This window comes from Alosa pseudoharengus, unplaced genomic scaffold (genome assembly GCF_046254945.1).
Source record: "Alosa pseudoharengus isolate Yale_2024_CS ecotype anadromous, Long Island Sound unplaced genomic scaffold, YU_APseudo_1.1 YU_APseudo_1.1_scf_8, whole genome shotgun sequence".
Taxonomy (NCBI): domain Eukaryota; kingdom Metazoa; phylum Chordata; class Actinopteri; order Clupeiformes; family Clupeidae; genus Alosa; species Alosa pseudoharengus.
Window position 1 is genome coordinate 9,256,572 of NW_027468870.1, and position 22,632 is coordinate 9,279,203.

Consider the following 22,632-nt stretch of genomic DNA (forward strand, 5'->3'; position numbering starts at 1 on the left):
GTATTTTTCTAACAATTTTAAATCATTAAAAATATATAATTTTGTCAGATATTTGTCAAAGATAAGAAATCATCAAATTTCCTTCAAACATAAACCTCTTACAGGTTAAAATACAGTTCAAATAAATTGGGTACCTTAACTTAAACAGATTAAAACATGACATTTAGACATTTTCCCAAAAACTCAATATAAATTCTAGCCTGACGAGCCAGACCCACATCAAAATGTAGGGTCTGGGGACTCCCCGTTGCAGTGCTCAGTCCGAGGGACGGGATAATCGGTTGTCTTTCAAATTCCCTCTGCAATTTGACTAGATCAAACTTTTGCCAACTTAAAAAAAGCTTAACTCGTGTCACGCTGTTCGCCAACAGAAACATCCATCTTCCTTGTTTTCAAGTAGCAGGGAATTCACGCCGAATTGTTGCAACTCTGCCATCAATCATTATGCCTGCCTAACGACTCTATACACGATGTGATTGGCCCTATCAAAGTTTAATTTTTCCAACTCGCAAGCCAACAGAGAGTTGCTAGACTAGCCCGGGCAGCAAATTACATGCGTCTAGATTTTGAATTTTTGCGCCTGCACTGTTGTTTTTTTTTTCCTATTAACAGCATTTTGACAAATGTTAATTGATATAAGAAACAAGATAGTTCCATAAAGGTGATGTAATTACAAAAAATACAATTTTATCACTCAGCTAGATATTGTTACTATTATATTAATAATAGTAGCCTAATACTTAGAGCTGCTGAGAGAAAATGAAGTAAATCCAGAGATGGAAATGATCTTAGTAACTACCAGTCTTTGCTATCATCTTTTTCCATTCACTGTTACACTTGCAAAAAAGATATACTATCAGAGCAAGATTGAGAGCGCAACTGACAGTAGACAACTTTGTTCAACTTTCAAGTCTCTTATCAATCCTCCACCACTGCCATCAGCTACATCACTGTCAGCAGATGACTTTGCAATATTTTCACTGAAAGTTGCTTAAACAAGTGCTCAGTTTGATGAGCCTATTAGGAGAGATCAATATAAATTCAATTATATCCCCCAAATGGTAAATTTTTGGGCCTAAACAATCACAGGAACGGAGAGCACTGGGCTACTCATTCCACCAACGAGGAACCACTGAGGAAAAGAGTCTAGAATTTGATCTAGCGTTTATGGCTGGTCGACACAACAGCTCATCAGATGACCGCAGTGAGTGGTTGGGGATGTACAGCTGGATCATAGAATTGAGATAGCCGTAAGCAGATCCAGTAAGTGTGGCCAAGGCCTTTTATGGGGTGCCAATGTAGAGTAACTAGGAGAGGAGTTACATGTGTCTTCTTTGGCTGATTGAACTATCTTACTACACAACCAGGCAGGCCAGCTAACCGTGAAATACAATAGTCCAGTTTGGAGATAACCATGGCCTGCACAAGAAGTTGTGTGGAATCTTGTATCAGATAAGATCTGATCTTCCTGATGTTGTAAAGGACAAACCATGATTTTGCAATTCAGGTTACATGCTCAAAGAAATTAAGTTGGTCATCAATTATGTCGCCAAAGTTACGTGCCAATCTAGTTGGGGTTAGTGAAGAGGAATCAAAGTTAAAGGTTTCGGTCTGTCATCCAGACTGAAATATCAGGCATGCATAAATCTGATGGGAAACAGTCCTCAGGTGGTAAAGACAGGTAAAGTTGTCTGCATAGCATAGCAGCCAGTGATAGTCAAATGATAGTCATGGGAGCGAATTGTCTCACCCAAGGAAGTGGTGTAAATAGTGCCCTAATACTGATCCTCAGGTCATGATACTTTGATACAAGACACACTGAAAGAACGCCATTTAAGGTAGGATTCAAACCAGTCAAGATCTTTCCCAGAAATTCCCAGTTCAGACAGTGTAGACAGGAGAATGGTTTACAGTACCAAAGGTTGCAGGTAAGTCTAGTAGAATTAATACTGATGACTGAGCAGACTCCTGATTTGAGGTGCTACTGTTTTACAGGTTTGAGTCCGGCTGAGTCAGGCTGCTCTGTTTTTATTTATTTATTTATATTTTTACAGTGTACTCATGGGATGGGCAGTTAGCGAATGGTGAAGAGATGTTCCTGAATGTGACAAAGAACTATGGGCTTGAAATTGCATACAATCACTGACTGTACCTTCAACCTCATTAGATGACACCATACATCTTGTAATTTTAACCTCTGACACTAGGTGGCAATCTAATGCTGCCTTTAACATTACTGTTTTTTCACTGACCTCATCAGCTTTGAATTTCATGGCACATTTATTATATTTTTTAAGCAAATTATTCAACAATTTGCTACTTTTTCAAAACTAGATATTGACATGTTTATTAATTAACCCATTTTGTCTTTTTATGAAACATGATTTTTTAACATATATTGTATTGTGAAACCATTCAAATGATCAGTATTTTGACCCCCCCCCCACATATAGTTTGCATTGGGACAGCTCTAAAGGCAAGTATTTCACACGTAAGGTAATTTGAAATGTGGACCACTGCGGTGCTTTTTCGCAGAGTGATGAGACAGGTAAGAGTCACACTGGATGAGTCACACCTCTGCCTGCTCCATCACCACCTCTCGACCTCCTCTTCCTCATCTCCTCTGCTGCTGGGCAAGAGACGAGGAGAGAGCCTTGAGCCCTGTCAGTCAGCCAGGCCGCTTTACTGTGTCGGCCATATGCTCCAAGGAGAGGACTGGCGTGGCAGGACATGCCCCAAAATCCGGCCACAGCAGGGGCCCAGGTGGGGGTCGGGTGGGGGAGCAGACGTGCGGAGAGCAATAACAAATCTGATGAGAGGGAGAATATGTTCGACACACAGGCATGAATGTTAGAAAGCAAAAATAAGTGATGCAAAAGATGCAAAAGATGATCAAAGTCATGGCAGGGTAATGAAAAGATCAGGATATGGACGAGTGTTTCGGTGAATATGTGGGATTACGTGAGAGGGTGTTGAGTCAACGGGCAGAGGTAGTGTGGTGGACAGAGGTGTCAGTTTGAATTGCTTGCAGAGGCTGCAACATTCCTCAGTGTTTGAGAAACCGGACATCTCTCTCACTCTCTCTCACTTACTCTCACTCGCTCTCCTTTTCCTCTGTCCCTCTCCTCGCTAGCCCCCCTCCCTCTCTCTGTCCAGTCTTTCTGGGCTGTCTTTAGGGGCACTCCTGTGGTGCTGGTCATGTGTGCAGCTGGAGAAGGAGGCCGTGTAATAGTAACCCCCACCCCCACCCCCCACGCTCGCAGGAAAGCGCTCGGCCTCGGCCTCGTCTCGCACAGAGAGAAAACAACAAAGAGCCAAGTGTGGCCGCTGCCTCGGGGCTCTGCATGCCCACCACAATGTCTCCTGTGTCACAGCTCTCTGCTCCCTCCTACCCATGACTCTCTCTCTCTCTCTTTCTTTCTATCTTCATTATTTCACAAAAAATATATGCATACACACATAAACAGCAGAGTAAACATCTTCACCTTACAGTTCTCTTTTTATGTTAACCTTTCTTACTTTTAATACTTGTCCCGTTAATCAAATACCAATAGATGCAAAGTGTCACTGAGAAGAGAAATCAAATCGTGATTTTCATCACAGGGAGTGTGTTCACACTTTTGTTCTTGTGCTGTGTGCTGTCCATGTGCACATGTGTACTGTTGGCTCTCTCTATTCGGAAAGTCCCTATGCTAATCACTCTGGGACTGGAACTTCAAAATAACCTGAATAGTTTACAGTTTCCCCATCTGTGTAAGTAAATATTCTTGGTTTTTTTTTTCAGTCATTAATATCGTCAAGGCACATCAAAGCACATATGAATTAAGAAACAAGAAAATAATTGGTGAGTTGTTATTGTAGGATAGGTTAGTTGAAGTAAATTAATACTATCAAGTTCACTCTTGATAGTAAACACACCTTTGAAACACCTCTTGATCCTTACCCTGAGTCTGAGAGAAAGAGAGAGAGAGAGAGAGAGAGAGAGAGAGAGAGAGAGAGAGAGAGGCTGATGCCTAGGGTCAGTAGTTGGAATGTGGTCAAGCTGGGAAGGGACAGGAAGAATGTGGTGAGTCTGGGCATTGTAAAGTGAAGCAAGCTCAGGTCCTCCCTCTGGGTGGTGTCGGAATTATAGCAACATAGTGGATGGACACATGAATATTCTTGAAGTACCAAATATCAACCCATGTTAAGGAGTCAAATACACTGTTTACACAGTAATTATAATAACCCCAGAAAACAGCAACTTCAAGTTATACTTAGCTTAACTGCTGGCATGGTTTTATTGTCCCCTCCCCCTCTTTGTCCTGGCTTCAGTCTGGCCGCAGAGAGCGGTCAAGCACTTCGCCATGGAAATGATTTTCAGAAGTGAAACGAGGCCGAGAGGATTGACGTCTGCTTAATGTAAGATACAGTGGGTCCAGGCTCTTTGCCAGAACCGTGGAGACTCTGGGGATTACGGAGCAATGCGTGTCCAATTTATTCACGCCAGCGCGTGAGGGACTGGATGCGCCTATTGTGTGCTTATCTCACTGACGAAGCCGCTGCATGTTAACGCACAACTACAAAAATATGCCAGTGGGGAAAAACGAAACTAGCCTTACGTGGCATTCTCGGCTTATTCAATTGTCAGATAACTTCGTATAATACACTTTTCACCTACATAAAAATGGTCACAATTGACTGAAATGTATCAGTTTAATATAGCGCCAGGCCAATCATGACCTGGACAGAGTCACAGTCCATCCATACACCATATTGTCACAGTTGGTCATAGCTTAGACACAGGCCATACATAAAGCCTATACAAAAACTGCGTTTTACCTTCAGAGAGGATATGATATGCATAAACAGGGTTAATCAGGCCTGTCAGGTAAGCCAAAGTCAGACATAGGCTAGTATGTGAATCTACACTTCTCGTTATTACATGTTTATAACATATTTACAAAGCATTTGAATATTGTTTATAGGAGGCTACCTGAAGCATGTATCTTCAGCAGCAAATTCAAGTAAAATCAATCCCTTTTAAGGGGTATAAACCCTGTTTTATATGAGTGGCTATTGTGAAGCCTATATTCATTAATGTAACCAAACTAAACTTTGACAGCTCTTAGAACACAGAATAGGCCTACCACTGACTAGGAAGACTATTTTAATTACCTTAAGTTATTTGTTTCTGTAACAGTATGGGTCTACTAAAACGTGAGGTGATTTAAGTTAATTCAAAAAAACTATTTATCTAAAACGGACAACATACCTCTGGCCTTAAATGTCAAATGTTAAATCGCGCTATCCTCGTATAAACTCGCATTATAATTAAATGGTTGATTGGCGCTTACTGAGCATGGTGAATATAGGCTATTTTCTGCGAGGGGGTGTTTATGTGTGCGGGAGAGAGCTTGGCTGCAACTGTTGGTATTGGTAGAACATCCCCTCCCCTCGCACGCATTCGGGCTGCCGCGTTATTTTCCAGCTCGGAGCCTCAAACCGCACGGCTCGATCGATTCGCATTGATTGTCCCTGACGAGCTGCTCCACTTTCTAGCCAATGTCAGCCCGTCTGCGATCGGGAAGGAGAGAAATGAAGGAAAATCTCTGCCGCCCTGGCGGTGTCATTTCCACACACTTCAGTTGGCCGCCTGCCAGCAGACAGGACATTCCAAAGAGGTGGAGTGGACTCACATGTCGAACGAGATGCGGAGCCTAGCGCTTCGGACACTAATGACAGTGTCGCGGAGCACCGTTGTATGTAGAGTCATGCTGCAGAATAGCAATGTGAGCACAGCGACAGGCACGGTCATGGATAAACATTACTTGGTTTCGATGGCTCTTCAGCCCAAGCAATACGAACACTTAAAGTTTAGCTATTCGAAATTAAGACGCAGCATTAATTTCTCATTAGACAAAACGTTAATGTCGTGGTGCAGCTCTTTAGGAGTTGCCTAGTCATATTATGAAAAATGCCCCCGCCCACCTAGTTTAGACTGAATTTATCATAATAAAATGATCACTTAAATTAATAATTTATACATAATTGCTTTTACAATTATTGTCAATATTACAATATGTAATATTGTAATGTCAGAGTGCAGTGTCACATGTTTCCAGTTAATAGGCCCATTCAAACTGAGCAGAAATCTGCTGAGATAAAAGTCAACAAAAGACCACGTGAAGTCAATTGATATTGTTAGACAGCCAAATCCATTGGAGGCATGAATGTGTTAAGGAAAGTTCAGTCTTAAAGAGGTATGACGAAATATCAAGTTTGGCTCATACAGGAAAATATCATATGGAGCATACAGCGCACGCGGACATAAGCCTGCGCGGATAGCCATATCCACAAACGTAGATATTAAAAGTTCTAATCTTAAATAAGCCGAAATAAACAAAGAACAAAAATGGATCAACTCTGCCCCCGAGTATTTACGGATTTTTAGTAATTACAGACATGTTCTGATGAACGTTGTTGCGAAATAATTCACCACTTCAACGTCTCTGGAAAGTCCAGTTCGGTTTTTACTTGGAGCTCCAAAAATCTATGAAATGGGTTTGCATGTTCGTCTCTGCGAACGGGGATGTAGAGGTGGGATTGCGAGTATCGAAAGGTTGAAGAGCCCATACGCTCAGCTTCCGTGAAAGTACGTTTTATAGTAATTCATTGAGACTACCAATGATTGGTCATAGTTGATGGCCATAATATTTCTCCTACACAAGAGTAAGGTTTTTCTTTCTTCTTTTGACATCAGTCTCTACGGCAAGCTCTGAGACGGACCGCTTGGACAGTGGGAGCCCTCCCCTCTGGTCGGATCTGCCTTGGTAGGTGCGAATAAAAAAGGGCCCGTGTTTGCAAATATGCAGATACATTGAAGGGGGAATCATACTTTGTTGAAGTCTGCTCAAAGTTGGGATGTCATCTTACTAACGATCAAGTTAGTTGGGAAAACGGGAGAATGGTTCTTATCTATTTTCCCTGTCGTGCTGCTGCAGACCATACACTGGCACCGCAGAGACCGTGGTTTCAGATCACTGAGTCTAGACAAAAGGTATTTTTGCAACTACTGTTTTAATGTTAACTAAACTTATGGGTTTACATTACGCGCATGTTTGTAGCTTGTGCTTATGGTGCTGTTAACTATATAGGTGATGAGAAATAGGAAATAGACTGTACTGGAAGAATTAATTCTCTCTGATTATTAGAGCTACGTTATTAAAGACAGTTGTCGAAATTTCTGAATAGGTATTTGTCCTATGGTGCACGATGACATTTCAAGTGTGAATCTTTTAGCAATGGCATGGATTTTTGAGAAAGTTTGTGTTCTTCAACATTTGTGATTGAAATTATGTTAGTTCAGGCTACTTTACATTGATTTGGGCTTGATGACGTTTATGATAGCGACAGAAATCACGACAGGTGGTATGGTTATTACTGATGTCTCAGTTCTCGTTGACGGAACTTTTAAAAACAGGATGCAGAAGGCTACACCTGGGAAGATACCACGACCTGGTATTAGGCTATGCATAAATACCCAAATATTAATCAATTTGACAAATTCGTGTGTGCTGATTTGAGGTATAACTTATACTTGCCGTTGGAAATATTATGATATAGTGTAATTATTGTCTTTGGAAAGAAATGTGACTTTAGATAATCATATAAAGGCGAAATGTGTTCGCTGTCTGTCTCATTGTTTGTGGCGAGGGGATCAGCTTGACTTCGGCGCGCGATGTCCCCGTGCTTGTACCGCTGAGAACGGGGATTTACGGCGACCCCCCGGTACTGCCGCAATCCGTGAGCAGCAGTGGCGCTCACAAAGGGGTTACTAGTGTGTGGTGGTGAATAAATGGCGTAACAATTAAAGAACAAAGTCAAGCGTACAGCGAGCATAATAAGGAATACAACTTTGAAATGGCCAAGTCTACGAGGGTAGACAGGAAAGAAGTCTTGGGCATCTCTTTGTGCACATTCGAGTCAATAACAGGCTTCTGGGTCTCGTGCGTCCGTGCGATAAGTGTGTGAGCGTGTGTGCATGCGTGCTTGCGTCCGTATATAAGTGTGTGTTTGTTTGGGGTGGGGAATAGGTGTGGAGCCTGTGTGATTGCGCGTCGTGAGAGAAGGCTTTTTTAGTTCCGCATTGGCTACTAGCCTGTTACCTATTTGGAGGATTTCGCTTCTTTTTTGCCCAGAAATTCTGACACTAAAGGTGATCAAGGAGGAACTTATGCACAACTTTAACAGTTCCATTCATACCCTTATGTAATATTTGGGAAGATTTACACATTTACTTTGCTTGTTTTGTTGATAATTAAAAAAAACTCATTAGGGAAAAAAGTTTTGATAGCCTTCATAAAGAGGATCAACATGATGACAACATATTAATGAGGAGAATGAGAAAGAGTTCCAAGCCCCTAGCTAGTCCCATTCCAGTCGTGCAGTGGTTGTGTTGTTTCGGCCTAATACTCCAAGGGAAAGGACCAATTACCGCCTTACATTGACCTCCGGGGAGGGGGTTTGGGTGCAGCTTCAAATTGACATGGTCGACGGAGAGATGCGATGTCGTGCTTTAAAAACAAGACTAATTGCGACAATAATCACAACAACAATACATAAATAATAATAATAATAATAATAATAATAATAATAAATAGGCCTAATGATACATTTCACTCATTGCAGACAGTGGTCACAGCAAAACCATGAGGTGTGAATCGAATTCAGTCATCTTACTGAAAATGAAGCCATATCCTACTTCAGAATTGAGAGGACATGTTGCTTCTGTTGTTCTTATTGTCAGGTGACAAGCTCTCACAACCACTAACATGAGCTGTTGCACTGGATAATAGAATCATACTGTCAACAGGAAACATGCAGGTCTAGTTTTTTTTTTTACAGTGTTCCAAAAAGTTCCCTGTCATGTTTTTTGGGGAAAGACTCTGCTGATGCTCTACAAGTAGCAGAGCAGTGAATAACCTTACAAATCACTAATCACTAAAGTAGTTTGGCTTGGGGAGTTGGACAAGAAGATGAGAAACTGTTTCTCTGTAGTCACATGTTTCTGGAGGTCATTCACAGGTCATACTTTGTAAACACACAATATCTGTGATCATCTATGAAATTGAGAGATTTAAACGCCAACAAGTATGTTTGGGTGGTATTTTACATCTTATGCTTAAAAAGCTTGAAATGTCTGGAAGAATTAAAATGTTCAATACATGTCAAAATATTATTTTCATTATTCCCAGAATACTGTAGGACAGTAGGGCACACCTGGAAGACACACCTAGTCTTTGCCTATGTGTTATCTTTGACATAGGCTGCTGCATCTTGTCACGTGGTAAGGAAGAAGTCCACTTTTAATACAGCGCAGCAGATCCAAGGGTATCGAGAAAGAGTATCAATGGGACATTTTATATTCTTTTATATTTAGATCCTCTTCAATTATGAATCGCCTCTTGTGGGATATTATGTATAATGGTGCAGTGTAACAAAAGAAATGTAGTTTCTTCAGTTTCATCGTATATTGATATTATATATTGTATAGACATATCATCATCATACCTGTGTGTGTGTGTGTGTTTATATGTGTGTGTGTGTGTGTGTGTGTGTGTGTGTGTGTGTGTGTGTGTGTGTGTGTGTGTGTGTGTATGTGTGTGTGTATGTGTGTGTGTCTGTGTGTGTGTGTGTGTGTGTGTGTGTGCGTGTGTGTGTGTGTGTGTGTGTGTGTGCACGCGCATTACCTTTTCTTACACGTTGCCTGCTGATGGTGGTGGTTTAAGGTTGATATTCCCTGTGAGACTGGCAGCTTGCAAAACAGCCATATGCAGCCTCCTTAGAGCTACTGATTAAACTCAAGCTAACGGGTTCCCCATTCCCACAGTGGTGGAGTAATAGTAATAGTATGTAATTGTATGACCTGGCTGGAGAGCAGTTCTAAAGCGACCCTCTAAAAGGATTAGATGTCTTTTGGAAGTGTGGCAACCCTTCATCTAGCCGCAGACCTGTAAACACTAAACATGTCTATATCAAAAACCAACATGGCTAATTGGAGTCTTTATCTATAATGATCTGACTGAACAAAATACTCATATCACGTCACTGTCTTTACCGTAGTTTATCAAAACATCCCTACTGAGGGAGGCAACTGGCTCGCTTGTCTGAGACTGGTCTATGGATGCATGCATACATTTTTTCTCTTTAAGCCATTCAAGATAAGCAGTCAACACTTGATGCTCATCAAGATAGTGCAACCACAAAAGATGCTTTGTTTTTGTTCATTCCTCTGGCTGTGAAAAAAGCTTAGATTTACTTGTCAGTTAATCAGTTCATTATGAGTAAATCTGGCTTTCATCTCAGTGTTGTTGAGTGGCCTTGACTGACCTCCTCTGGCATTGTTTTAAGGGAAATGTGAAGTCAAGAAGTGATTATTTGCTGGCTACACTGTGTTATCTACAGAAGAGGTTAACAGCCTGTGAAATACATTTTAAATCATGTCATCACAATATTGATTTCACCTGTAAAGCAAATGCTAAACATGGAACATGTTTAACTTAAGGTGTTCAACTGAACCCATCTTGTGATTGCGATGGTAATTGGGTATGGTAAGATTTTCAAACACAGGTCCTCTTTGTAGCGTACTTTATTTCATGTTAGTGAAATAAAATGTATGTGTATAATACTGATCCGTTCAACATAAAGGAGTTATGGTAATAAAAAAATTGTAAGTCTGAAGTGAATGGAAAGTACATGCTATGTCTGTTGTGCTCAGACAGAATTAACTACACAAGCAATGCAGAATTCTTTTTCATCCCTGTCTGTGGAGGCAAATGTGATCAGACGTTTTTAGTTGACTATCCTGACCTATGACACACCACTGAATTGTCATAAATTGTGCAGTTTGCTTCAGTTAACACATGGCCATAAAGCAGACAGTGAGCATCATGGTGTGGCTAATGGACAGAAGTGTTTAAGTGTGGGGTATACATCTTGCTTTGCTGATGGCAAATATTTGTCTTATTCTAATGGTCACAGTACAATAGCAGCTGCATAGTTATTTGTCCTGTGAGTTATGCCACTGAAGAAATGCTCTCATGTGTTAGTGAATGAGAAGAAGTTATCAATGACAGATGAAAACACTATGAGTGCTGTCATTGACTTACTTTGAATAGCATGTAGCATGATTGTATCTCCTCAGTGTTGGAGACAGGCTTGCTATGATTGCTCCAAGTATAACATGCAGTTAGAAGAATGACAGGTGGCCCAAGAAAGAAATGAAACATGTTTCCATGTAAACACAGTCATTCAGATGTGATTGATAAAATGAAGGCCAGATTGTGAATGTGACGGATCTTACCCAGAGACAGTGTGCAGAGACAGTGTGTGTGTGTGGGGGGGAGAGGGACTGGAGGTGATGTCATGGATGCTGACGGCGAGCGCAGTGGCCAGGCTGGGAGCGGGCACAGGTGCTGGCAGGAGCAAAGCCGTTACTGGCGCAGGGCACAGCGGGCGGACTGTGACTGTGGCTGTGGCTGTGGCTGTGGCTGTGACTGTGGCTGTGCCGCAAGGCTCCTGGTCAGCAGGCGAGCTGGGGGAGAGAGGTGGGGGGGGGGTGGACGGACGCGCAGGGGGAAAGGCAGGCAAGCGCGGGGGGGGGGGGGTGGGGGTGGGATGGTGGTGGCTTTGGGGGGCGGATCTGGCTGTGGTCCGCTGGCGCCACAGACCCCTGAGCTGGTGAGAATGCGGGGGCTGCGCTCCTGCCTTTGAAGCTTTACCTCCCACTAATTCTGGCCTTCCAATTTCCACACACTGCGCAGACCCCCCCACACCCCCACCCCCCCTCCCCCAGCCCTTCTCCCTCCCCTTCCCTTTGTTTCCCTTATAAGGACTGGGCCGGCCATTTCCTCAGATTTTTTCTCGGGGGTTATGTGCGTCTGCGTGTGTGCATGTCTGTCAGGGCACTGGTCACTGAGGTGATTTTTCCCCCATTTGTAAGTTGCTGTTGGTTATTCAAACAAATGGGACAATACAAACATCTGAACCTCTTCCAGATTGACACAACATTTTGAGGAAATGGATATATTGTAGTTTTTTACAAGTGAAAATAACAAACAGTTATGTGTGGAGTGGAGAATGCTCTACCTATCCATCTCTAAAGCAAAATAAATGTGCTTCTTCCCTCCCTCTTTCCCAATCGAATAGTGCAAAAGATCACATAAGGATAGATCCTCTCACCTTAGTGACAGGGACGAGAGAGCTTTTATACCTAACTTGGGAAATGGTGTCATCATGTCACAAATTATAAGGTGAACTGAACTTTTTGTGATGACTGTATGTGTGTGTGACTGAGGGCTTGGTAGTGTGATAGCTACATGCAGTGCACATTCATGTTTGTGTGTGGCACACAGATTTGTGTGAACAAAAATGGAAGAATGTCTGTTTTAGTGTTATTTTTGACTTGTTGGATCTAGAGCCATCATCATTTATGTGTGTGTGTGTGTGTGTGTGTGTTGTGTGTGTGTGTGTGTGTGTATATACAAATGTATAACAAATTGTGAAGACAGTGGGCCTTCATGGGTGGTTTCCCAGGAGAGGTCTATGAACTGCTCTGGTGTTTGGGTGTGACAAGAGAGAGCAGCTTGACATTCTAATAATCTAATTCTGATGTTTACTTCACTGGTTTCAACCCCTTGTGTAGAACTGAACATTACTGAACAGAGAATGTGGAAGAAGTGGTTCGTCTTCAACTCATACTGCACTGTGTTTTGAACTGAATTGTTTAAACATTTTGATTATTACTGGCTATGTCAGGGAAATTGATTGTCTGCCAGTTCTCTATTTCATTTCTACATTGATGTGTCTGAATATGTCTGTGACTCACAGCTGAGAACAACTCTTTTGTAATGTTCTCTTTTTTCTCTCCCTCTCTCCTAGTGTTTGGCTTACCAGTGGAAGGATGTGGACGAGGGTTAAAATTTAGACAGGTCAAGGTCAACGGCTACAGGAGGCCTGCCTGCCTGCATGCTTACCTGCCTGCCATTGGCCGGCTGATCAGTCTGTCAAGGGGAGGCTCCACCCTCACCCCTAGAGCTTTCAGCAGGCAAACGAGTAGCACTGGGCCCCTTCCCCCCTGCCGCCCCCTCACCCCCCTTACCCATCCTGTCCCCATACCCCCACCCGTCCACCCAACCCGTCCCGACCCACGCACTCGCGCCGGGGCTGGATCATGTCGAGCGGCGGGCCGGAGGGCAACCGGACAGCCGAGGCCCAGGACCCAAGCAGCCGCCGCACGCCGGACTCGCCCGTCGCAGAGCGCCGCAACCGCAGCGGCATCATCAGCGAGCCGCTCAGCAAGAGCCTGAAGCACTCACGCGCCCTCTCCCAGTACACGCCCGCGGCCAACACCAACAGTAGCAACACCCTCAACGGACTCCACAGCGGCAGCAACGGCAAGGTCAAGCACCAGGCCACCAAGCCCCAGGAGCCCCCCCAGCAGCCTCCGCAGACGCAGACCCTGGCGTCCATGCCCGCGCTGGGCAAACTGGACCGGACCCTAGAGCAGATGCTGGAGAGCCAGAATGGCCTGCTCCACTTCGCACAGGCGGCGGCGCTGCTCAAGCGGGCAGGCATGGAGCACATGCTGCTGCCGGGCGGCGTCGGGGTCGGCGGCATCGGGGGCGGCGAGGCAGGCGGCGGCGCCGCGGGCGACCTGGACGGGGCCGCGGCGGCAGCGGCGGTGGACGCGGTGAGCGGCCTCGCCGACTTCGCCTACGGCGTGGGCGGCGGCTTCCCGTTCAACCCGGGTCTGTTCATCATGACGCCGGCCGGGGTGTTCCTGGCGGACAGCGCGCTGCACATGGCCGGCCTGGCCGAGTACCCGGCGCAGAGCGAGCTGGCCTCCGCCATCAGCTCCGGCAAGAAGAAGCGGAAACGCTGCGGCATGTGCCCGCCCTGCCGGCGCAGGATTAACTGTGAGCAGTGCAGCAGCTGCCGCAACCGCAAGACCGGACACCAGATCTGCAAGTTCCGCAAGTGCGAGGAGCTCAAAAAGAAGCCGTCTGCAGCTCTGGAGGTAACAGCGGCCGGTGCAGATACACACACAGGGAGAGAGTGGGCATTAGCTGGCCGCGTTAGAGTGGGCATTAGCTGGCCACGATGGATGGTTCAAATGTAGGTTTTTAGATATTATAAGGTATTTATTAACACTTCTGAAATCAGTACCTTTTTACACTATTTGCAGTATTTTTATCATCTGCCTACAGTAAATGACCTACAGGGTCAGTTCCTCTGGAACAACTTGGGGGTTAAGTGCTCAGGGGCACAAAAGTCCTATTCCCTGGCATCGAACCCACAACTTAGAGGTGTTAATCTTGGACACGCAGATCACTAACCACTAGACCACCGCCACTTTAGAGAGGAGGGATGAATAAAGTGTAGATGTTGGCTATTGTAACATATTTATCACCATAACTCTGGTTGAGGAGCCCAGACCAGTACAGACCTCAATCATAGCTCCACACAGAAGATCTGAGTCTGGTGGGATCCTACATCGACTTTGGTCAGGTGTTATTTTCAGAAACATTCGGATAGGCCAGTGGCCATTGTTTTTTGTTCAACCTGTTTCAAACAGCTTTAGGAATCCGTCACATGTTCACGTCTTCAGTATGGGGTTGTCAAAATGAGATTGTGTTGCAGTTGTCACTTGATCTGAACTCAGTCTGTAGGTGTAGTGACTAATGAAATTAGTTCAGTAGGTGAATGTTGTGATTGGTTAGAATAGTTTGTTGAACTGGCTTCACAATTTACATTAGTATAGCAATTTATATTCTTTAATATCAGATAATGTGTGTGTTTGAGTGTGTGTCTATGTGTGTGTGTGCCAGGGGCGTCTGCTGCTGCTGCTGCTGGTGTGGCATATGTGTTTGCATGGGTGTATTTGGGTGTGTTTGAATGTGTAAATATGTCAAGTATTTGCAAATGTAATGTCTGTGTGTGTTCGTGTGTGTGTGTGTGTGTGTGTGTGTGTGTGTGTGTGTGTGTGTGTGTGTGTGTGTGTGTGTGTGTGAGTGTGTGTGTGTGAGTGTGTGTGTGTGTGTGTGTGTGTGTGTGTGTGTGTGTGTATGTTTCTGTATCTGTTTGTCTCTGTGTGTTTGTTTACATTGGTTCTGTGTGCATGTGTATGGGCATATGTAGTGTGTGTGTGTTTCCAATGGCTCTGTGTTTCCGTGGAAGGCAGGAGGGGTGCTGAGGGGCTTTTAGGACGTGGTGTGACAGGTGGTGCGGGTGGGGGAAGGCATGTGCCTTTGTGAGTGTGCATGTATGTGTGTGTGTGTGTGTGTGTGTGAGTGTGTGTGTGTGTGTGTGTGTGTGTGTGTATGTGTGTGTGTGTGTGTGTGTGTGTGTGTGTGTGTGTGTTTGTGTGTGTGTGTGTGTGTGTGTATGTGTGTGTGTGTGTGTGTGTGTGTGTGTGTGTGTGTGTGTGGGTGGGCAGACATGCACCGCAGGGTTTTCTCTAATCTGTCCTCCACACTCTCATTACATCACTCTTTTCTCCCCATCGCCTGATTACTCCACACCCGTGCTAAAGAGCCTCCCCCCCCGGAGCACACCGGAAGTCTTTAGGTAAAGCTCCTTTTGTGGCGACGTGTATCTGGAGCCATATGTCCCTCTGTGAGAGGAGGATGCTAGTGGATGCAGCAATGCTTAGTAATGTAAACAATACAAAAATACCAGAAATATGGGAGGTTTTTGTGCTCATGTTCAATTGTGTGAGGAGTGTGTCAGCAGCTTAATTTACCGTTTGACTTATAGTATAGTTTTAGCAGAGGGTTTACTTCAGTACTGACTGCACAGCACTAAAGTTCTTGTGTTTACCTTCCTGTGTGAGTCTGTGTGTTGGTCAGTGTGTATTTGTGTGTGTGTTTGTGTGTGTGCACGTGTGTGCTCATGTGTGCGCGTGTGTGCGTGCGTGTGTATGTGTGTGTGTGTGTGTGTGTGTGTGTGTGTGTGTGTGTGTGTGTGTGACATGGTCCATCTGGCCATAGGGCTGTCATCTGGAGCACCAGGTGTCAGCGTGGCACAGGCGCCCTCCCCTTGCCCTCTCTCTCCTGTGGCACGCCTCGCCTGTGTGCAGTAATGGCCCTCCAAACTTCTCGCTGAGGTCACCTCATGTTGGCTTGATGGAGTAGCAGAGTCCTGTTTTGCACCACTCTTCTCCTCTCCTCTCCTCCAGTATCCCCTTAAAGCTGCATTTACCACCAGCCACCTAGTGAGACTCATTGGAATGCTCTCATGTGTGTACAATCGCTTAAATCATGATGGCACCTTTGCCTAGCATTTTGCAGAAAAACTTGTACATTCATTGATGCTGCAGCATTAAAACATACAGCACATCAAATTTGTGCTCGGTAGTGTTATTGTCCAGAAACAGGAGGGCCTGTTGACATTGATAGTTGATATTTTTTTGTGAATGGTATTCCGTTCTCTGTCAGCGTACCACAGTCCTTCAGAGGACACTCCAGCGGAGGACAAGATGTTGGGGTGCTAAAGAGTGACGAGTGAGAGAATGTGAGATAGCACATGAGAGGCCAGGGAAATGTTCCCCTCAATGTGCCGCAGCATCTGCAAGCTGGTGACTCCACAGTTGGCTATTCTCACTGTGTTTTTTGCAACAGTGATGTCCAGGAGAGAGCGAGGGAGCAGGAAAACGAGAGAATAGGAGACATCCTTGGGTGCGTTTCCCAAAAGCATAGTTGCTAACTAAGTTAGCAACTTTGTTGGTTGCAATGCAATTTCCCATTGCCAACTAACTAAGTTGCTAACAGGTTAGCAACTATGGTTTTGGGAAATGCACTCCTGGTCTGTAAAGAGTAGCTTTTATCTTTTGTATCCTTGTATCCTACAGCTCTGTTTTTTGTAATTGTATACATAAATACATACATACATACATACATACATACATACATACATACATACTATGTTATGAAATCAGATTCAGAAGCATTGCTTCAAAATAAGCAGTACAATGTATAGTCGCTGTCATAGCTGATACGAGAGTACTCAGTGTTATGACAGCCGTGGTTAGCGCTTTGGACTTGTAACCGGAGGGTTGCCAGTTCGAACCCCAATCAGTAGGCACGGCTGAAGTGCAAGGCACCTAACCCCTCACTGCTCCCCGAGGTTGTCTAATTTTCTGTGACATTATGCATATACATTATGCATTAGCTGGTGTAAAACATGTTAAAGAGCATGCTATGATTAAAGACATACACAGTGAGATAGATCTGAGGGACTTGTTGTTGTATTACATCATTTATAACTGCATCATGATTTCTACTATTCTAAAAACAGTTTGCATTGATTTAGGCATCTGCCATCAATCACTAGAGAAACATTGAGTCAGTCTTAGCATTTGTAGTATTAAAATGCATAGGTATAGCATGACATTTATAACTTATGTATTAATGCATGCAGTAAAAATAATCTGTAAACAACCCATACACCTTTTATGGTAATTTATTATGATTTCTCAAAATAAGTTTAGATATGACAAGTTTAGTGAATGTTTTGCTTTAAGGAACAACAACAAGAACAACAACAAAATCAGATACTACTATGAATCAATACCACCACAGGACGTGAGAAATGTTAACACAGAAATGTGTTGCATTGTTAAACATGCTTTGTAATTATGATAGATGCTGTGTCTGGCTTTATCAGTTTGTTAAGGTTCCTTATATTATTATTTTGTCATTTTTATTGTTCATTTGATGTGACTATAATTATTTGTTACTCATTAATGACATATTGAATTATTTTAAGCTTAGCCTTCTAGACGTATTATGTCTTTAATGACGTATTCATAGACATATTACGCATGTAATTTGATCGTCCGTCTTAATTGCCTGTGTTAGTCAGACGTTTGTGTCCAGAGTTAACCACTGGACCGCTGGTGCTCATTAAAATGACCCCTATGAGCCCCAGCATGTGTGAAAGTGTCGCTGGTCTGCCTCTTTGACACACAGTTATACCTATAGCACCACTGGACTTAACGCATGTGAGTGGGGCAAAGGCAGAAAGAGACAAAGCATTCATTATTAGATGTGTTTGGTGCTTTACACTGTAATGAGATTGGGATGCATATGATGCCAAATAAATGAACATAAATACATAAATAAATGAATAAATAAATATATGGTGGAGGTGTTGTGTGGAGGCCTTTACCACCCCACACCTTGCTGGCTCGAGATGTCTGGCTCTATTTTGGGAGTGTTACGTTTCCACTGAAATAAGAGGAGGCACTCGCCAAGCAGGCCAGACCTCTGTGACAGGCATCTTACTGTGTTGTTGTTCTGAGTGGTTCACTTGGCCACCTACATCAAAGACTCTGTACTCCGTACATCCAGTACATACTCACTCTGAACTCATTTGTTTGGGATCAGTTTGGGTTTGTTCATATGGCGGTATATAACCGAATACATTATCTGTGTTACATGTGTATTGTACAGGATCTGTGTGTGTTTGTATCTCCTTTCTTCCCCCTCCCTATGTATATGTGCGTGTGTGTGTGTGTGTGTGTGTGTGTGTGTGTGTGTGTGTGTGTGTGTGTGTGTCTGTATCATGTGCTCTTGTGCAGACAGAGTAAACCCTGATTTCTCTGAAATGAGGTGTGATATCTTAGTCCGTGTGAGAACGCTCATAGTTTGGCATGCGGGCAAATAGCACAGTTGTCACCCGGCACCACTCCCCTCTCCACCCTTCCCCAACAAAACCCAGACTGAGGGAGAGTCACACACTGACCAAAAGCCATGTCTGCAAATAGACTGGTCACTGAAGTCGGGAGGAACAACATACAAGCAGACAAGCGTCTGTGTCAGCATGAGAAGTAGAACACCATGGACAGCAGATAGAGAGAGTCAGGAGTGTGTGTGTGGACACACATTTGTGAAAATATTATCTTCTGTTAATGTAACATTGTGAAAAGCTATCTTCCTTCCAGTCTGCTAAGAGACTTAATGTAGGAGTAATTGACTATGATGAGTGCATGGTCATCTGTTTTGGAGAGGGGAGGGCTGGGTGGGGGCTGGGGGGGGGGGTGGAGAGAAGTGGGGGGATGAGAAGAGTGGCTGGATAATTCCACAGCGGAGGTGTGTGTGTTCGTGGGGGGCAGTTGGGTGGTTCACTATCTAAAATGTAATTTGAGGAGATCAACATTGCCCTTCAAACAAATATTTAAATTTACATTTAGTTCCCTTTGGCTTAGCTAGAAGTAAACCTGCTGAATCACCACTGATTAGACCACCTGATGCTCTACCTGACTGACTGGTTTACTGTAGGGAGAGAGCTTCTCTTGTCATACCTCAAAATGAAATGCTGCCCCTAAAGATAACAAGACGAGGGTGGAGGGGTGGTGGTGCTAGTGGTGGTTGTGGGTGTCAGGCACTGGTAATATATTCATAGTAAAATCAATGCAGTCAGATTAGGATGCCATGCTTTAAGAGTGGCCCTCTCAGATAGACGGTGACCTTGGGGCGGGTGTCGTCCACCCAGACCAGCCCCTCCCCTGCGTGTCACAGACGAGTGTTCCTACAAAATGAGGGTGAAGGGTCAGGGAGGCTGGGGGTCAGAGGTCACAGATGAAGGAGTCTGGACTGAGAGGGGCCGGGGGTCAGGAGGGTCACTTCTCTGCCTTAGTGAAATGTCATAGGTGAGTGGTGTGGGGAGCTGGGGGGTGGGGGGTGGGGGGGCGGGGGGCCGCTGCGGCTGAAATGTGAGGAAGTCTTGGCTCGGCCCATGACGCTGGACTCGCGGGGGTGCGGTGAAATGCGTGTGAAGGTTACGCGTCGGATAACTAGGCTGCTGCTGCTGCTGCTGGGGGCTCGTGTGTCTGGGTGGCCTTGTTTTGCTCATCACTCACACACACGCACACACACACACACACACACACACAGATGCCCTGTGTGTGTGTGTGTGTGTGTGTGTGTGTCTGTGAGTTAGTGTGTGTGGGGACAAGTGTGTCTTGGGGTGTTTCAGGTGTTTTGATGAGTTGAGTTGACTTGAGTGAGTGAAGGTACTAATACTGTTTAAGTATGTATGTCTGTGAGTTTGTGTATGTGAGAGAGTTTTTTTGTTTTGTATGTGTGTGTATATGTATGTGTGTGTGTGTGTGTGTGTGTGTGTGTGTGTGTGTGTGTGTGTGTGTGTGTGTGTGTGTGTGTGTGTGTGTGTGTGTGTGTATGTGTGTGTGTGTGTGTGTGTGTGTGAAGTCTACAAATATATGGGGTATGGCTGATAGGCCTAAGGCGGTGCTGCTGAATTTGTTTCTCTGCTGCGGCAGCGTTGTGCTTTGAAGGGCGACGACTCTGGAGCACAGAGACCTAACCACAAGTGGGCCTTCCACAGCCTACATCCACTTTCAGCTCCTACTGCAGGCTGTGTGTGTGTGTGTGTGTGTGTGTGTGTGTGTGTGCCTGTGTTCGTACTTGTGTGTGTGTGTGCGTGTGTGTGTGTGTGCACGTGTGTGTGTGTCCAGTCAGGGCGGCGTGAGGGGGTGGGGGTTTGCAGGCTGGTGGCACCAGTGAGAGCTGTGCGGTGGGAGCACTACGTGACTGCGTGCTGACTAAATAATAAATGTGCCGTATCGGGTTTCACGTGGAGTCAGGGCCATGGCCCGTGGCTGCAGAGGGAGGCGGGGGAGGGGAGCGAGGGAGAAAGAGAAAAAGAGAGAAAGAGGGGGGGTTGGAAGAGAGAAACCGAGGGAGGGGGAGAGAGAAAGAGGACACTAAGGTCTTACTAGATGAGGTGCAGACAAAGACAGGACGGTGAATATGGAGAAGGAACAGGTAGGAGAAGAAACCAACCACACATATTGTAAATGTGGATGTCTGTGTCTATGCCTGTGTGTATGTGTATGTCTGTGTATGTCTGTAGGCAAGAGAAAAAGACACAGAGCAAGATACCTATTAACACAGTTTTTGATACATTTTGGGTGATCACGGGATTCATGTACTCAATGTATTTATGTCTAAAATGTGCGAAGGCTTAAAAGGCAGACAAGAACAGAGTGTAAATAGTACAATAGCCAATGTTTATACTAAAGGTGGACCTATCAGTTCAAACGGCCGGCTCTTTAACCACATCCCTCCATATCTCTCCCTCCCTTCTCTTTTTTCTTCCTCTAAGAAGGTCATGCTGCCGACAGGAGCGGCATTCCGATGGTTCCAGTGAGACTGTGACCCCCCCCCTGTCCCCCCCCACCCCCAACTCCCCCTCAACCTGCACCCAAAGCTCTGCAATCAAGTGCAATGCCAATTCTCGCTTGGATTGTCTCGGGCACGGACACTGGCTGAAAACCATACTGATGACAAAAGAAACAGCAAAACGAAAAACAGCAGTGAAAATCTTTAAAAAAGAATATTCAAAAACAAAGCGAAAGAGTACAAAAATAATCAATCGCATTATGGATGCACCTACTTATTTCTTGAACCAAAAATTTAAGCATAAAGAAAAAAAAAACTATTGCAACTCTCATTCCCTTTTCTATGTTTCCATTTTGGTACCTTTTAGTCCTTTTTCCAGCAGGTTTTTTCTGTCACTTAAACATGGAACTGTTCATTGCCAAACAGAAATGACGGACTGAGTGTGGACAATCAACTAATTTCTGTGTTTGGTGTTAATGTCGTTCATGTGTGGAAAGATACAGTACTTGTGTAGAGAATGTAAATTTACGGCTATATTTTAAAACTAGTGGCTAATGGCAAGCACTATTGTAATTTAGCACCATTGTTCTTACTCAAACTTCTGTATTTTATGATTGTTTTTTTTTCTTTTGTTGTTGTTTCTTTGCTTTTTTGTTCTGTTTTGAGACTATAGTTTCAGAAAGAGATCAATGTTTTGTTTGTATCAAAAGAAAAGAAAAATGTTCTGAGATGTAAAAATCCATGTTTTTTCAACTAGAACAAAGAAAGAAATCTACAGTATAACTAGACTGTTATGTTGTAACAGTCGCTTTGGCCCTAAACATGCTCAGTGCCACAGAATTGGCTCAAGCCTTTACAAATATGACTGGAAGTCCTGAAGTTGGCCAGAGAACCATTTACTTGCTGTTTGTCTGATTGTTTTTTTTATTTTTTTTTTTTAAATATTATTTAGTGAAACTGGCAGCCTTATTTTTACCATGTTCCCAACGAGTATCTTTGTCAAAATAGAGCTCTTTGGCAGCACTGGGAGACAGCACTTGCTCTGTTCATATGAACGCACTGAAAACATTTTTTTTTCATGACGTTGCCAGTAGCTACATCTTTTAAAAAGAACAGCGATGTTTGTATTCAATTAGAAATATGGGCTGGTTTTGTGAATAAAAACAAATGCATGTATTTGTGTCAAAATGTGCAGCTCTGATGTCTGATTGCATGTTATTTATTTTATACCAAATGAGTAAGAATGTAATTACAAAGGAGCAACAAACTTGAGAAATGTCCCAATATCCCTAGTATCCTAGTAAAATAAAATAGCACTGGACAAGATCATACCTAAGTAAATAAGACTGCATGTCTGTCATGTGTCAACAGCCATCCCTTGGATGCTCATTTCAACCATACAATGAGTTCAGTTGATCACAACAGTAGGTCAGTAGTATGTAAGAAT

At 44.1% G+C, this 22,632-nt stretch overlaps 1 protein-coding gene across 3 annotated transcripts; it reads left to right on the forward strand.

The window, feature by feature from the left end:
* The first annotated feature begins 6,393 nt into the window (after positions 1–6,393).
* cxxc5a (CXXC finger protein 5a) lies at positions 6,394–22,361 on the forward strand. 3 transcript variants are annotated; one of them, XM_076274701.1, is made up of 4 exons: positions 6,394–6,634; positions 6,743–6,812; positions 12,922–14,059; positions 21,169–22,361. In XM_076274701.1, the coding sequence occupies exons 3-4, from the start codon at positions 13,214–13,216 to the stop codon at positions 21,211–21,213; spliced, it is 891 nt and encodes a 296-aa protein (XP_076130816.1). In that variant the 5' UTR covers positions 6,394–6,634; positions 6,743–6,812; positions 12,922–13,213; the 3' UTR covers positions 21,214–22,361. The 3 variants fall into 3 exon arrangements, with proteins under 3 accessions (XP_076130816.1, XP_076130818.1, XP_076130817.1); XM_076274703.1 differs by having other exon boundaries at positions 6,394–6,812; positions 21,172–22,361; XM_076274702.1 differs by lacking the exons at positions 6,394–6,634; positions 6,743–6,812 and adding an exon at positions 6,827–7,039.
* Positions 22,362–22,632: the final 271 nt, after the last annotated feature.